General features: G+C 53.0%; 1 protein-coding gene across 6 annotated transcripts in view; it reads right to left on the bottom strand.

Moving 5' to 3' along the window:
- The window catches only part of CABIN1 (calcineurin binding protein 1), a 151,773-nt gene that overhangs the window by 50,989 nt on the left and 86,468 nt on the right, over positions 1-14,316 (bottom strand). For all 6 annotated transcript variants that reach the window (XM_060612559.3, XM_060612557.2, XM_060612561.2 and 3 more), the window contains exon 28: positions 10,540-10,871. In XM_060612559.3, the coding sequence (XP_060468542.2) occupies positions 10,540-10,871 (332 nt within the window). The remainder of the gene's footprint in view (positions 1-10,539; positions 10,872-14,316) is intronic.

Genomic DNA, 14,316 nt, shown 5'->3' with positions numbered 1-14,316 from the left:
CTTTTGCTGTCTTCCCCCTCTCATCTGTCACCCCTGTGAGGGCAGGAGCACCATGTGACTTCTTGACTGATGGCTCCTCAGGGGCTAGGTCAGCAGGGGTCCACAGAAAGAATACGACAGATATTGGAAAAAGAGTGAAAGGAGCGAGAAGGTCTGAAGTGCTGAGAAAGGAAGGTACGGCAGTATGTGGGGGGATGGGGGGTGCGCCCAGGACTGGTGTGCCCAGGACTGGAGGCAGGAGTGCTGGGGCAGAACCATCACCCTGGGCTCCTTTATTCAAGGAATCTATAGGAAAAGGGACTGCTTGGGAACTCATGTGCTGGGCAGACTGGAGCATGAAGTCTGTCTTTCAAGACACCCTTCTCTGTTCTTCCTTCAAAACAGTAATTCAAAAGCCCTAGGTTTGCCTGGCAGTTCTCCACAAGGGCATGCAGTGAGTGGTACACAATGAAGTTTGTTGAAGGAATAAATGAATGAGTGCCTGGCAGTCTTGGGAGAGTCCTATAGCCTCCTCGAGCCCTGGTTGCCCACTTGAAGGATGAGGGTGGCGGTGACCATGAGGCCACTCTTAGGGTCAGTTGGAGAACACCAACGATAGCAGAGGAAAGCAGCTGTCTACAAACGCACTAAGTTCCCCACCTGTGTCCTGGGGAGAGCACCCCTGCCCATGCAGCCCCCTCCCCCTGCCAAGCCGGGCCTTCCCACATCTTCTCCAAGGACCTGGACTTGCCCTTGAACTTGGCAAAGTGTGCCAGTGCTCATCCTCTGCCCTCCCCACACGGACCTGAAGAGCCAGGACAGAGGTGCACCCCCTGCTGCTGGGTGGGTCTGACCAGCCAGCGGCACCAGTGGGAGAGCAGAGAGTAGGGCAGGGATGAGAGCAGAGCATTTATCCTGAGCTCCCTCCCTCCGCCCGTGCTGAGGGTCGGCCACCAAGGACCAAAAGCTCTGACAGGCAGCCTGCAGCTGAGGCACCCCGGGGCTGGCCCAGAGCCCTGCACTAGCCCTGCCCTGTGGGTTCCTGGTCTCCACCCAGGCCACTGTAAATGCCTCCTTCATTAAGGCTCTTCGGATTAGCGGCAGGATGGAGCCATCGAAGGCCTGTGACTGGCAAATCCCTTTACTCTGTACACAGCAGCCAGTCTTTCACACACAACCTTGTGGTAGCTCTCACCTCACTTCAAATGCTGCCCCACAACTCCCCCCTGCCCGATCAGGCCCTCAGGAGCTCTGACTGCATCTTCTTCCCCTCGCCTCGCTGCCCAGCTGGTCACACGGGCTTCTGGCCCACCAGGGCCACTCCTGTCTCAAGGCACATGTGTTGGCTGTGCTGTCCACCCAGAAGCCTCTCCTTTGGCTAGTTCCCTCACCAGCTTCAGGTCTGTGCTTAGAGAGGCCTTCCCAGACCTCCCTGCCTAAATAGCCGCACTCCCCCACTGCACCCCCTTAGCAGCTTTCTCTTTCTTCCAGACACATCATTAACCGCCATCAGGCATGTTTCTACTCTCCATTCCCTCTGTGTGCACTTGAGGGGAGGGGTTTTGCTGTGTACACCACTGTATCCCAGCACCCCACACAGGGCCTGGCACGTGACAACACAGGGGACAGCTGCTGAATGAATGAACCCGCAGAGATGCATAGGAACCACGCCGAGGGGGCAACGAGGGGACGACACTAAAATACAAGGAGTTCTGCCACGTAGTGGTCTGCGGGATGATGAGGTGGTGGTAGTTTGTTTTCTTTCCAAACTGAGTATTATCTGTACCGGATGCTGCTAGTGGAGCACTCAACCCATTCAAACTGTTGGGATCCAGATCCCTCCTCTTTCCTGAGAGAGGACAAGGAAAGCAGTGGGCCTAATGCAGACCATCGGTGCTCTCTCTTCTGACACCCAAAGGTACAGCAAAATCTTCAAACCACGTTGCAGAGACTTTGGAATGCATAATTGAGATCCCAAAGTTGAGAAAAATCTTCAGTTTCATTTTGTAAATCACAGAAAGCTTAACAAGAGCCTGGCTGGCCAGGATCTGTGGCAGCCCAGGGCTTCTGTGTGGGAACCCTGGGGCACAGCATTGTTTTGCGTATACAGAAAGGGAACAGGGACCCAAGGGATGGTCAGCATGCCCTCCTCATGCCTGGTCCTGCTGTCTGGCCGGGAATGCCACCTGTTCCTGGGACACTGAGTTGCATGTATGCAGCAGGATCTCGCAGGCTGTGCCGGGGGCGGCTGTGTCACAGCCTGGAGGACTCCCTTCACACCCACCCAGTCAGATAGTACACAGCCTTCCTCACAGACCCTCTTGTTTAAGCCGGCTCTGCAGGTTCCACACGTGCCAGTGGCACAGGCGGGTGGGAAACTACCCACGACAGATGGCTGAGGGCAGAGGTTCACAGCCCAGCTGGCCAGACTCTTGCCCTAGCTCACACCAGAGCATAAACTGACTCCCAAGTCAACTGTCAGTGACTTTTCTGGAGATTACAGGCAGAAGCAGTACTGCTGGGACTCTTCTGGTAGGAGGTAGCTTCAAACCAAACAAGTCCTAAACAGACACTGGGGCCTGGGCTCACCCCACAAAGGCTCTGGGCCAGAGAAGTAGGTATGACTGGGCCAGAGCGGCCAGGCCACCATCCCGCCATATGCCATCAGGAGGATGCACTGTAACAGGGCTTGGCCACGATGCTGTGTAGCTGCCTGTGGGAGTACACTGGGACAGGGACACAGCACTGCTCAGAGTGAGTGGCCTCTGCTCCCATCAAAGCAGAGTGCATGTGGGGCTTGCAAGACAGGCTGCTCTTGTCATTGGTATATATGTTTCCCAGCTGGCAAAAAAGCATTAACTCACTTTTCCTCACAAGAAAACCTATAACCAAGGTGCTGTCATCTCCACTTGACAGCTTAAGAAACCTGTCCACAGGACTGAAACTGGAAGCCAGTTGGCTAGCTGGCTGAGTACATGTCAGGTTCTGGGAGCTGGCCCTCGGGAGGGGTGGCTCAGGTTCCAGGATGCATGCTGGCAAGGGGACAAGTGGTGGGACGGGGAGGCACTCTAATCATATGGTCTGGGAGTCATGCCTATGATCAAAGCAGGCTGAGTAGCCCCTTCCCCATCTCACACCTCAGGCTCCTGAGCAATCCTCACCTGGGTGTCACCTCTTGGTGACAACAGGGTGCTAACTGTATCTGAGAGCTGCTCCGGCTGCTGTGTGTGAAGCCACACAGCAAAAGGTGGGTTTCATCCCACAGCAGAGCCAGCAAGGCTCACGCCCGTCCAGGAGAGTGGGAGGAAACCTTTTGGTCACGCACAGGTCGAATGAAGGCCAAGCCTTGACTCGGGCAGTGCTGGGGCCAGATGAGCAGAGTCCCAGCCCGGGGCCCAGAAACTGACTGTCTGCCGAGCCCCAGGAAGGTGGCCTCTCCCATAGAACAGGCCCTTCTCCTCTCCTTCCTCACTTCCAGCTCCAGCTCACTACCTGACTCCTGCCACACTGACCAGCAGCAGCCCAATTACTGTGTGGCCACCACTCTCACAGTGGGCTGGTAGGACAGCCTTGCTTCTGCTAAACCACCAGCCTGTCACACAAGGGCTCTTAGTAAACATTTCCTGGTTTAGCCTGACGCTGCCAGGCAGCTGCCGTGTGGCTTTAGCAAGAAGCTGGGCATCCACGCACCTGGCCAGGTGAAGGACCTAGGCTAGGCCTCAGTCTCCCCCAAAAGGAAAGTAGAAGCAGAATAAAGATCTGAGTCCTAGAGGCCCTCATCAGCTGGCCAACTCCTCGGGGCAGAGTACAGGCCCTGCAACATCCTCACCAAGGGGTCTGAGACAAGCTGCTATCTCCTCTGAGCCTCAGTTTCCTGCTCGCCCTGCTGGGCAGGGTGCTGTGAGAAACAATACCGAGGAGCTGCCCGGGCCGGCCTGTCTCAACTCCATGCTGGTATGTGCTTCTCAGCCTTTCTCTTAAGACATCAAGTGACCTGGGAGGACTGCAGGAGCAAAGAACAGGAAGAACATTCCCCAAGTTAAGACCGAACAACAAGCACAAAACGAAGAAGTTTAGGCGAGGCAGTAACCCAAACAAGAGGCCCCTCCACAGAGGAAACCAGCCCTGGAAAGCACCACCAGTGTTCACAAACTCTGGTCTCTATACAGGAGACACAGTCCTGGTGCCCAACTCCCTTGTCCCCCCCAGAACTGCAGTGGCTGCTCCTGCACCCCCAGACCTCCAGCAGGAGAGGTTGCCAGCCTAGCAGGTGTGAAGTGGTATCTCAACGTAGTTTGGATTGACATTTCCCTAATGGCTAATGGTACTGAGCATCTTTCCTGTGCTTATTTGCCATTTATTTGTATATCTTCTTTGCAGAAATGTCTATTCAGATCCTTTGCCCACTTTTACATTGGGTTGGCTTTTAATTATTTAGTTGTAAGGTTTGGTTTGTTTTTTTTTTTAATATATTCTAGATACAAGTCCCTTACCACATATAAGCATACTCAGAGATATTGTGGATTCAGTTCGAGACCACCACAATAAAGTGAATATCAAAATAAAGTGAGTCAAATGAACTTTTTGGTTTCCCAGTGCATATAAGACTTATGTTTATGCTATACTATAGTCTATTACGTGTGCAACAGCATTATGTCTAAAAAAACCCCAACGTATATATCTTAATTTAAAAATACTTTATTGCTAAAAATTGCTAACCACCATCTGAGCTTTCAGCGTCATAATAACTGATCACAGATCACTATAATAATAATGAAAAAAGTATGAATTTTTGCGAGAATTACCAAAATGTGACACAGAGACACAAAGTGACCAAATGCTGCCAGAAGAAGAGTGCCAAAAGACTTGCCCAACACAAGGTTGTCACAAACCTTCAATGTGTAAAAAACAGTATCTACAAAGTGCAGTCAAGTGAAGCACAGTAAAACGAGGTGTGCCTGCATGTGTCCTATAAATATTTCTCCCTTTCTGTGGACCATCTTCGTTTCAGTAATGTCTTTTGAAGCACAAGCTTTTAATTTTGATGGTGTCCTGTTTATTATTGTTACTACTGTATTATTTATTTGTTATTTGTCACCTGTGCCTAGTCCAAGGTCATGAAGATTGACATCTATGTTTTCTTCTAAGAGTCTTATAGCTTTTAGCTCTGAAGTTTAGCTCTCTGATACATTTTGAGTTCATTTTTGAACATGGTGCGAAGCAGGAGTCCAACTTCATTCTTTTGCATGTGGATATCCAATTATCCCAGCACCATTTGTTAAGAAGACTGTCCTTTCCTCCACTGAAGTATCTTGGCACCCCTGTCAAAAATCAATTGACCATAGATGTATGCCTTTGTTTCTGGGCTCCCAGTTGTATTCCGTTGATCTATACATCTATGCTTAAACTAGTACCACGCTGTTTATTTTTTTAAATTTTTCTATTTATTTTGAGAGAGACAGAGACAGCACAAGTGGGGGAGGGCTAGAGAGAGAGGGAGAGAGAGAATTCCAAGCAGGTTCTGCACTGCCAGCACAGAGCCCGATGCAGGGCTCAAACCCACGAAACCACAAGATCATGACCTCAGCGGAAACCAAGAGTCAGATGCTAAACCGACTGTGCCACTCAGGTACCCCCACACTGTTTATTTTCACTTGTGGTACAAAACACCTAAAATTTATCCCCTTACCCATTTTATTTATTTATTCATTTATTATTAAGTTTATTCATTTCTGAGAGACAGAGAGACAGACAGAGCATGAGCAGGGGAGGGGCAGAGAAAGAGAGGGAGACACAGAATCCAAAGCAGGCTCTAGGCTCTGAGCTATCAGCACAGAGCCCGACGCGGGGCTCAAACCCACGAACCGCAAGATCACGACCTGAGCCGAAGTCGGAGGCTCAACCGACTGAGCCACCCAGGTGTCCCTCATCTTACCCATTTTAAAGTGTACAGTTAAGTAGTGTTAAATATATTCACATTGCTGTGCAACAAGTCTCTAGAACTTTTTCATTTTATCAAACTGAAACTCTATACTGATTAAACAATTCCCATTCTCTCCCCTAACCCCTGGCAACTACCACTGTACTTTCTGTCTCTCTGATTTTGACTACTTTAGATCCCTCACTATATGGAATCATATAGTGTTTGATTTTTTGTGCTGGGCTTATTTCACTGAGCATAGTGTCCTCAAGGTTAACCCACATTGTAGCATGTATCAGAATTTCCTTCTTTTAAGGCTGAATAATATTCCACAATTTTTGATTACTATAGATTTGCAGTAAGTTTTGAAACCAGGAAGTGTGAGTCCTCCAAGTTTGCTCTTTTTCAAGACTATGGCTCTAGGGACCATCTTATAATCCACTCTCCTAGACCACTTGTGGCAGGAGGTGCTGAAGGGCTCAGTTCCCCAGCTGAGCCACAGACAGCAGGTAGGGGGAATTGGGACAGGGGCACCCATGCCTCAGTCTTCTTTCTGGATCCCATTAGTGACTTTCAGAACTCTCAGGATGAAAGGTCCCAATGCCATGTGGTTTCCCTCCTGGGCTGCTCCGGTGGACTCAAGGACACAGGTTTTTCTAAGCACGGACTGACAGCACAGGACTCAAAATCCTGGAGAAGAGTGTAATCTTGGTGATTGTAAGTGATGCAATAGCTAGACTTAGGGCCCTTATGACCATCAGCATGTGTGATCTTCCCTAAGGTGTGGAGAGCTCTAGGGAGTCCTGCTTCCTCAGGTGCCCCTGGCCCTCGGTGGAGGATAGTGGGAGGCCCACCTTGGGAAGTGCAGGGGTTAGCCTGTGCCCAACAAAGCCAGCCTTGGGCAGGAGGGTGGCCTTAAACAGGCATCAAGGGTCTCTGAGGGGCGGATTCAGCCCTCAGAAGGTCTAGTGGAGAGACCAGGAGCCATGGGAGATGCTGACATTGAGGAAATGGGCTCTGGAGTCCTGGGGAGAGGCCCAATGGCAGGGGAGAGGAGGAATCTTGGCTGAGGGCCAGTGTATGGGGCCCCAAACCCCCACCTCACTGTCACAATAATTCTGTGCAAGTATCACAAGGGAGGAGCCCCCCACCCCTGCAGAGCCAGGATCTGAACCCAGGCGAGCCCACATTCGCTCCCCCTCCCCCAGAAATTCTGTTGCCAGCAGCTAAGCAAGTGGCTCCCTGTGTCCTGAGGGCAGTCTCTCCATAAAGGCCTGGAATGGGAAGGCGGGGGGGTGGGGGGTGGGGGGGTGGCTCTGAACTGAACAGAGCTTTAGCTGGGGGCACTTGAAAGACCTGTGGGATCCAGAGTCAATATGCACAGCCCCTGGGGTCTCTCTGAAGACAGGGATGATGGATGTTCCTGCCGGTTGGCCACTGAGCCAGAAGATGGCAATAGGAAAATGCCACTACCAAGCCCACAGGCGGATTTTATGAAGAAATGTGTTGCTGTTAAATATATACAGCAGGAAGCATTTGTTACCAAACAGCTGTGTTTGGAAAGCAGTCGCTGCTTGTCAGCTAATGGTTCTGCATTAGTCAGTGAGAGCACCAGTTGTGTCCCCCAGATCTGTGGACAAGCTGATACCTAGCCCCCAGGACAATGGCATGTCCCAGACAGGGTCAGCCCCAACTCAGGCTCTCAGTGCAGTGAGGGGTTAACAACCTACCATTCAAGCTGGGGTGACACCTGCTGCTCAGCAAAGGTCTCTGAGTGAAATAAGCAAAGAAGCCAGTGGCGCTGCCCGGGTGCACCGGGGCCTAGGGTGTGGCAGCCTGGAGAGCTCCCGAGGCATACCTGGCACCCACACACAATTGCTATGTAAGGAAGGGGATCTCTCCCGGAATCAAGACCAGCATTCCATTTCAGAAAGCCAAGGAACCCAACCTGGAAATGCAGCTAACAGAAGAGCCGTGACAGAAACAGAGCTTGATGGCTGTGCAGGGTGTTCTGGGAAGGAAGCCAAGGCAGCCTCCATTCCCACCAACAGGGACGGCTGGATTGACCGGGATCCACCCTCCCTGTAGACCATCAGGATGACCAAAATGACCTGGGGGACATTCGATGAAATAGCAAAATGGCAAACTGAGCATGGATGCTCTAATGGTGGGGTAAGTAGTGGAGCAGCTAGGCTGGGGCGAGACTACCCAAGCCAGTCCCAGGCTATCACCCACCCCTGTGCGACCCTGAGCCAGGTATCTAGATGGAAAGTGGACAGAACAAGATCCCCACCTCCTCGACCTGAAGTACTTAGAGCCTCAGAAGTGACGGTCAATGGTGTGTGTGCCCGAGAGCTGGGAAATAACACACAAAATGGCTTTTGTTTTAGGCTAGCAGAGCTGTGGCTATCCCCTCTCTAATGTTTTTGACATAGATGCTGCTTTCTACTTTTAAAAAACTCACCCAGCAAGGGGATAGGTTGTGAAAATAGCACTATGCTTGGTACCGGGTGGGGCCCTTTACGTGCACTGGTCCTTTGCGCTCAGACTAAAGCCATTTAATGGGGCTCTCCCCCAAATCTCTCTCCATCCAACCCCACATCTTCCCCTCCTTTCCACAGTGGCTGGTCCCTAATAGGCATCTTGCACTCCAAATTCTGTCATGGCATCGGCTTCTGGAGAAGGCCACCTGCTACAGTGTGGGGAAGATTTGGCTCACCCTGGGAAACTCCAAGTCCTGCTAAGAGCTGACCCCAGCTGGCAGGGGCTGCACGACTGCTTGGAGGAGCATCTGAAGAGGGGGATGCCCAAGGTGGGGGAGATCCAGATGATGGGTGCCAGTGTCCCTTCCAACTGAGACTCATGAGAGTTCCTGCACTGGGCTCTGCTGCTCCCAAAACAGGGAAAGAAGGAAAGTTCCCAAAGCAGCACCGGAACATGGTAGGGGGCAGGGGCAGTGTCAGCCACCCCTGAAGATTGCTGCAGAGGAGGTTTTATTAAAACCCAGGTCTGCCTGCCTGGGTTCAGAAGGCCTAGGGCACTAGAGGTAAGGTCCACTGCAAAATACAGGCTGTGCAGGGAGGGACCCAGGCTGAGGCATGGTAGTTGCAGCCAGAAAAGTCAGATGCTCTGAAGGAGAGACAATGCTCAGAGTGAGACCCCTTCCTTCACCAAGCCTGCCAACACCAGCTCCCCCTGTTCTGCTCTGACAAAAACCAACCAAACCCTGTGAGCATTTTGGGCAGATACAACTGTGACAGGGCACCTACCTGTGCCTAGCCCCCAAACAGAATTCTATCAAGTAACAACTTCCTGTCATGTAACCATTGCCAAGCCAAGATCCATCTCTCTGGCCAATTGTCCTTCCTGGTTCTTCAAAGGTCCCACAGAGGCTGGTGAGAAGGGGCCGGCAGAGGGCCTCTGGGAGGAAGATGTTTCTGAGCCAGGACCTTACTGAGTAAGGGAGCCAGATGAAAATAGAGACCACAGACAGACTCCAAAGGCTGCCCCTGCTTAACCCCACCACCCTGGCCCTCTCTGGCCCTTGCCCACACCAGTTTGGCTCACCCAACACTGCCACATGCTCAGGCAATCTGCCTGATCTGGGCTCTCTCCCTGTCCTCCAAACTGCCACTGTCCCTCACTCTGCCATGGCCACCCTACGGGTTTCAGATTAATGGGTGCCTTCATGGTGCCAGAGCAGCACCCCCACTCCCGTGTGTATCCCATTATCTTCTCTTTAGCATGTGTCACAATGGGACTAGCTTTATTTGCTTGTTTCCGTGTTTTACAATCTGCCTGTCCCTTAGAATGTACCTCCATGGGGGCAGGCACCACGACCAGGACACTGTCTCCAGTGCCTCCCGGGTAAGTGAAGAGTGAAAGAACACACATGCCACACTCCCTGCACAGATGCTACCTGCCAGCAGAAGCCGTCTGGCTGGGAAGTCCCTGAGAGAGCTTAAGCCTGGGGCACAGCTGTTAAGAATCGCTACATCATCTGCTTTCCAAAAAAAGCTGGAGGAGGCTGTCGGCACCCAACCCCCATGCAGCAGAGGCTGTGAAGATGGTTCTGGCAGCTGTACTGGAGAGGCGAGCCCAGGGGCATGATGATGGTGAGGAGGCCTCTCCGCAAGATGCGGCCAGAGGGGACAGAGCCTGCAGCAAAGCCCTGGGCCAGAGGGGAGGGGGAACTCTATAGGGCATCTGGGGATATGCCTGTGGGGCCATGCTGAGGAGGACAGGTGAACAGCAGTGGAGAGGAAGCCAGACAGTGGAGCAAGAGTCGCCACACTGGCCCTCACAGGCAAGAGCTGATGAGCCTGTAGGCCCTCACCCTTCAGCCCGCAGCAGTACCTGAGCCTGTGATCTTGCTTTGGGAGCAGCCCCTATACCCGCTCCTCCCTTGATCCCTCCTGTGACCCGTGGTCCTCACCAGCTCTCACCTGGAAAGCTGGACCACTCTTGTGTGGACTCACCTCCCGCATCTCTCCTGTCCCACCCCTCCCATGCACCGCTACCCAAGACCTTTGGCAGCTCCCACCTGGGTTTGTTCTGCCCACCGACACTCAAGAGATGCTCCTGGGCCCTGGGAAGATCAAACCCCTCTCCCGCCCCCCATGGGCTGGCAGCTCGCTCACCCGGTGGGTCTTGCTGTAGGTGTAGAGGAAGGCCAGTCGGTAGAGGCTCTTATAGTGCTGGGGGAAGCGGCTGAGGCACAGGCGGAAGGAGGCGATGCACTGCTCGGTGAGGAACTGGCGCTGCTCTTCTGCCCCAGCCGGCAGCCCCTGGGGAAAGGCTGCGGGCTCCCCCAGGGTGTCCGCTCTCTTCCTCCCGTCCCACAGGGCAGGTGCAGATGCTGGGGGTTTGGCAGCAATGCAGGCAGAGGCTGGGGGGTCTGCAGCAGGCTTCTGGCTGCCTTGCTCTGTGGCCCGGAAGCCTTCCGTGCTCTCCAAGGACTCCTCAGTTTTCCCTGTGGGTGAGAAGAAAAAGAAAGTCACCTCAGTTTTAATCCCTGCCCCCCAGGAGTAAGGAGTAACCTTACTGAGGTGAAAGGCACAGCTAAGTCTGTGCCCTTGCTACACAGCTGCTGGACCCAACAGACCCAGTAGGAGGCATGGGGCCTGGTGCTGGCTCTGCCCCTGCTGGCTGAGGCCTCCATAGCCTCCCACTCTCCTCCCCTGTGAAACAGGATGTCCCAGCTGGCATGCAGCAGAGGGGCCCCGAGGCTGCAGACGGTGGGGGTGGCAAGCGGGGCTCTGGGTCCCCCCTCTGAATGGCAGCACAAGGCTGTCCCGCCTCCTAGGCCTATGCAGGTGCATGGGGAAGCAGTCCACAGAAGGAAGGTGTGGCTGCCACAACCATGGAATAAAACAGCCAGGAAAGGCGCACAAAGAACTGCACCTGCTCTGCCACTTAGCACCTCTGCCCACAGCCTACCCGACATCCTTCTCCAGAGCTGCTGCCGCTACTGTGCGCGAACCAAGAGCTCACACACAGCAGAGCCCAAGCTGGGTGGCAGGGGCTGCAGGAGAAGGAGACTGGCCCAGGAGGGAAGGATTGAAGGAAGAGGATGGGGGCAACAGTGAGGGGAAGGTGGCCTGTCAGGCACCCAGGAGTTTGGCAAGGCCTGCCTGGAGGAGGCCGGAGAAGTAGCCCAGCGCTAATGCTGAAGCCTGTCAGCCACTGTGGGCTGAGCTCCTTCCTGTCCTCAGCCTGACAACCTTTTCCAACTGTAGTGGCAGCCAAAAGGAGGCTGGGGCCTGCTGCGGTAGGGAAGAGTGGTCAAGGACTAAGGTCCCAAGTTCCCCTAAGCAAAACCATCATGAGGTTTAAGCAAAAAGACATCAGGTGCACATCGAGTTCTTTTTGCTAAGGAAAGAATCTGAGCAAGACAGAGCCAAGCTGCTCATCACAGCACGCAAGGCTACCTCCTGTCAGTCCTGTCATCCCTCCTACCTACCCTCTGGGCCTCACACCTTGAAACCAACCATTGGGAACATCTCGCTCCTTGTTCCTACCTCTCCACGGTTGTTCCTTTTGGACTCACCGTCTGCACACCCTCCCCTGCCTCACCCACTCGCTCTCATCCTTCAGGACTCCACTCACTGTCACCTTCTCCTGCAGGCCTCCTGGGCCCCAAGGTGGGGTTTGCAGAGTGCCTTGTGTGCCCACCTCTCTGATGTCACCGACCCCACTGCATTTATGCACGGGTGTCTCCCCCTCCCCCACTGCCCAGAGCCTAGCACAGGGTCTAGTTTGAAGCCGAATGAATGACTGAAAAGCAGGTCACATCTGATCTTAACACTGTGCTCTCTTCTCAGGGGAGCTCAGGAAACCACTTAGGTCCCACAGGCACCCCACTCAGAGCACAATGACAGCAACTAGGAGTCTGCTCAGGGCTGGCATCTTATGGGGACACCACTGCCTTACAAATGTGCCTGATTTCTAGTGTTCAATTCAAGGGACACATTTCAAATGTGGCTCAACAAACACGTTCTCAACGACTCTGGGCCCAGCCCTGTGCTAGGCATAAGGGAGATGGGGAAATAGGATGAAGATAAAGACCTCCCAAGGGCTCAGATAAGGTGCTAAGTGTATGCTCACACACAAAGACACACAGGAACACATCTGCTATGGAAAGTGAGCACAGGGTCAAGAATTTATCCAAAGAGAGGTCAGAAGGCATGTCTGAAAACACATTAAAAGAGGGAAAAAAAGTAGTGATGCCAGAGTGAATGAAAAACCTAGCTACTCAGGGATCTGGGTGGCCTGAAGAGGTGCAGGAGACATGGGTGATGTGCCTCACACACAGTGTCCACTCCACGGCTGAAAGAGCCTCACAGGTCACATTAGTGGAAGAAAGGGGGGAAGTCGGAAACGTCAATAAGCCCACACAGTGCTTCCCAGCTAGGATGCCTAGTCCTAACCCTGGCAGCATAAAAGTGAGGAGACTTCGTCCTAAAGATAAAAAGCAAGGCAATGCTCTGGCCAGTCTGGTGCTGCTGCTGGCAATGAGGACTGGCTTAGCATGCCCAGAGTGCACACACCAGGCCACCTCCCACTCTGCCACTGCCACCCCCGCCTTGTGCAAGGCACTCAGGCATCATCACCAGGCCTCTACTTGACCTAGAAGAGGCAGGTGCAGCCATGGGATGGTGGTCCCTGAACAAAGTGGCTGGTAGCTGTATCAGCACCCTTGGCCCATATCCTGCCCCGGGTCCAGGTGGCAGGGAGGGCCCGGGCTGGGCACCCGTGTCCCCTGTCAGGACCACATACGCTGTTGACAAACTATGCTGCCCTCAGAGTAATTAACAGAGTTCGCTTCTGTTCAGAGAATGAAATTTGGGCAGCTTTTCCCTCTATTAAAAAAATAAACCTTCAGACTTCGTCTGGGTCTGGGTGGCTTAGTCGGTTGAGCGTCTGACTCTTGATTTCAGCTTAGGCCATGATCCCAGGGTCATGGGATCAAGCCCCAGGTCAGGCTCTCTCTCCCTCTGCCCCTCTCCCTGACTCACGTGCTCTCTCTCTAAAATAAAAAATAAAATAACATAAAATAACATAACATAAAATAAAAACAAAACAAAACAAAATAAACCTTTACTGTTGCTCCATTCACTTTAGACATTTTTTGAAGCTCTGACTCCTAAGAAGGTGAGCTTCAACTGGCTGGAGAGTCATTTGTGGGGAAAGCTCCTTCCTGGAGGCACCCTGGCACAAAGCAGAATGGAGAAGTCAAGAGGCATCTGCTGGATGCCACGGGAGGGAGGGCACCTGGGCATCAGGAGGGGTATGAATGTCAGAACCATTCTTGTTTCGGCTCAGCACCCAGGGCCTGGCACAGACTTGGGCTCCATTATGCCCTGCTGTCAAACAATTCCCACGAAATTTGTGTGAGCTCTGGGACACTGACCGTGAGAGAAGCAGCAGGCTGGGGGCAGGGCCGTCCGTGAGGGTGCACCTGAAGAGCTGGGGTATGGAGCACACCAGGGGCACACACCCAGCCCTGGCCCAGAACCATATCCTGGCTCTCTGCAGGGCGCCAAAAACCATGGGAGCCCTGGTGGCCAGAGCTCCTGCCCACTGGGAGCCCAGAGGAGAGTGTGTCAGAGACCACCACTAACCAGGGCCAGGCCTGGAGAAGCGCACTCTGCTCCCCATGCTGTCTGCCTCGCACGGGCTCAGAACACATTCTCTGCTGTACCAACTCTCCAACAGGAAGTTCACCAATTTCCAACAGGAAGTTCACCAACTTCACTGCGGTTACCAGGAAAAGCTGGGCTTAGAGTGGAGAGATGTATCCACAGAAGATGCTTCCCTTCAAGCCTACGAGCTACTGCCATGACTATGGTTCTACTTGAACTTCCTTTTTACTTTTTGGTAAAATGTTTTATTTATTTATTTTGAGAGAGAAAGCA

Source organism: Panthera onca, chromosome D3 (genome assembly GCF_046562875.1).
Source record: "Panthera onca isolate mPanOnc1 chromosome D3, mPanOnc1 haplotype 2, whole genome shotgun sequence".
In the NCBI taxonomy this organism is placed as follows: domain Eukaryota; kingdom Metazoa; phylum Chordata; class Mammalia; order Carnivora; family Felidae; genus Panthera; species Panthera onca.
The sequence above is the reverse complement of the archived record's forward strand: the minus strand, read 5'-3'. Positions and strand labels throughout refer to the sequence as shown.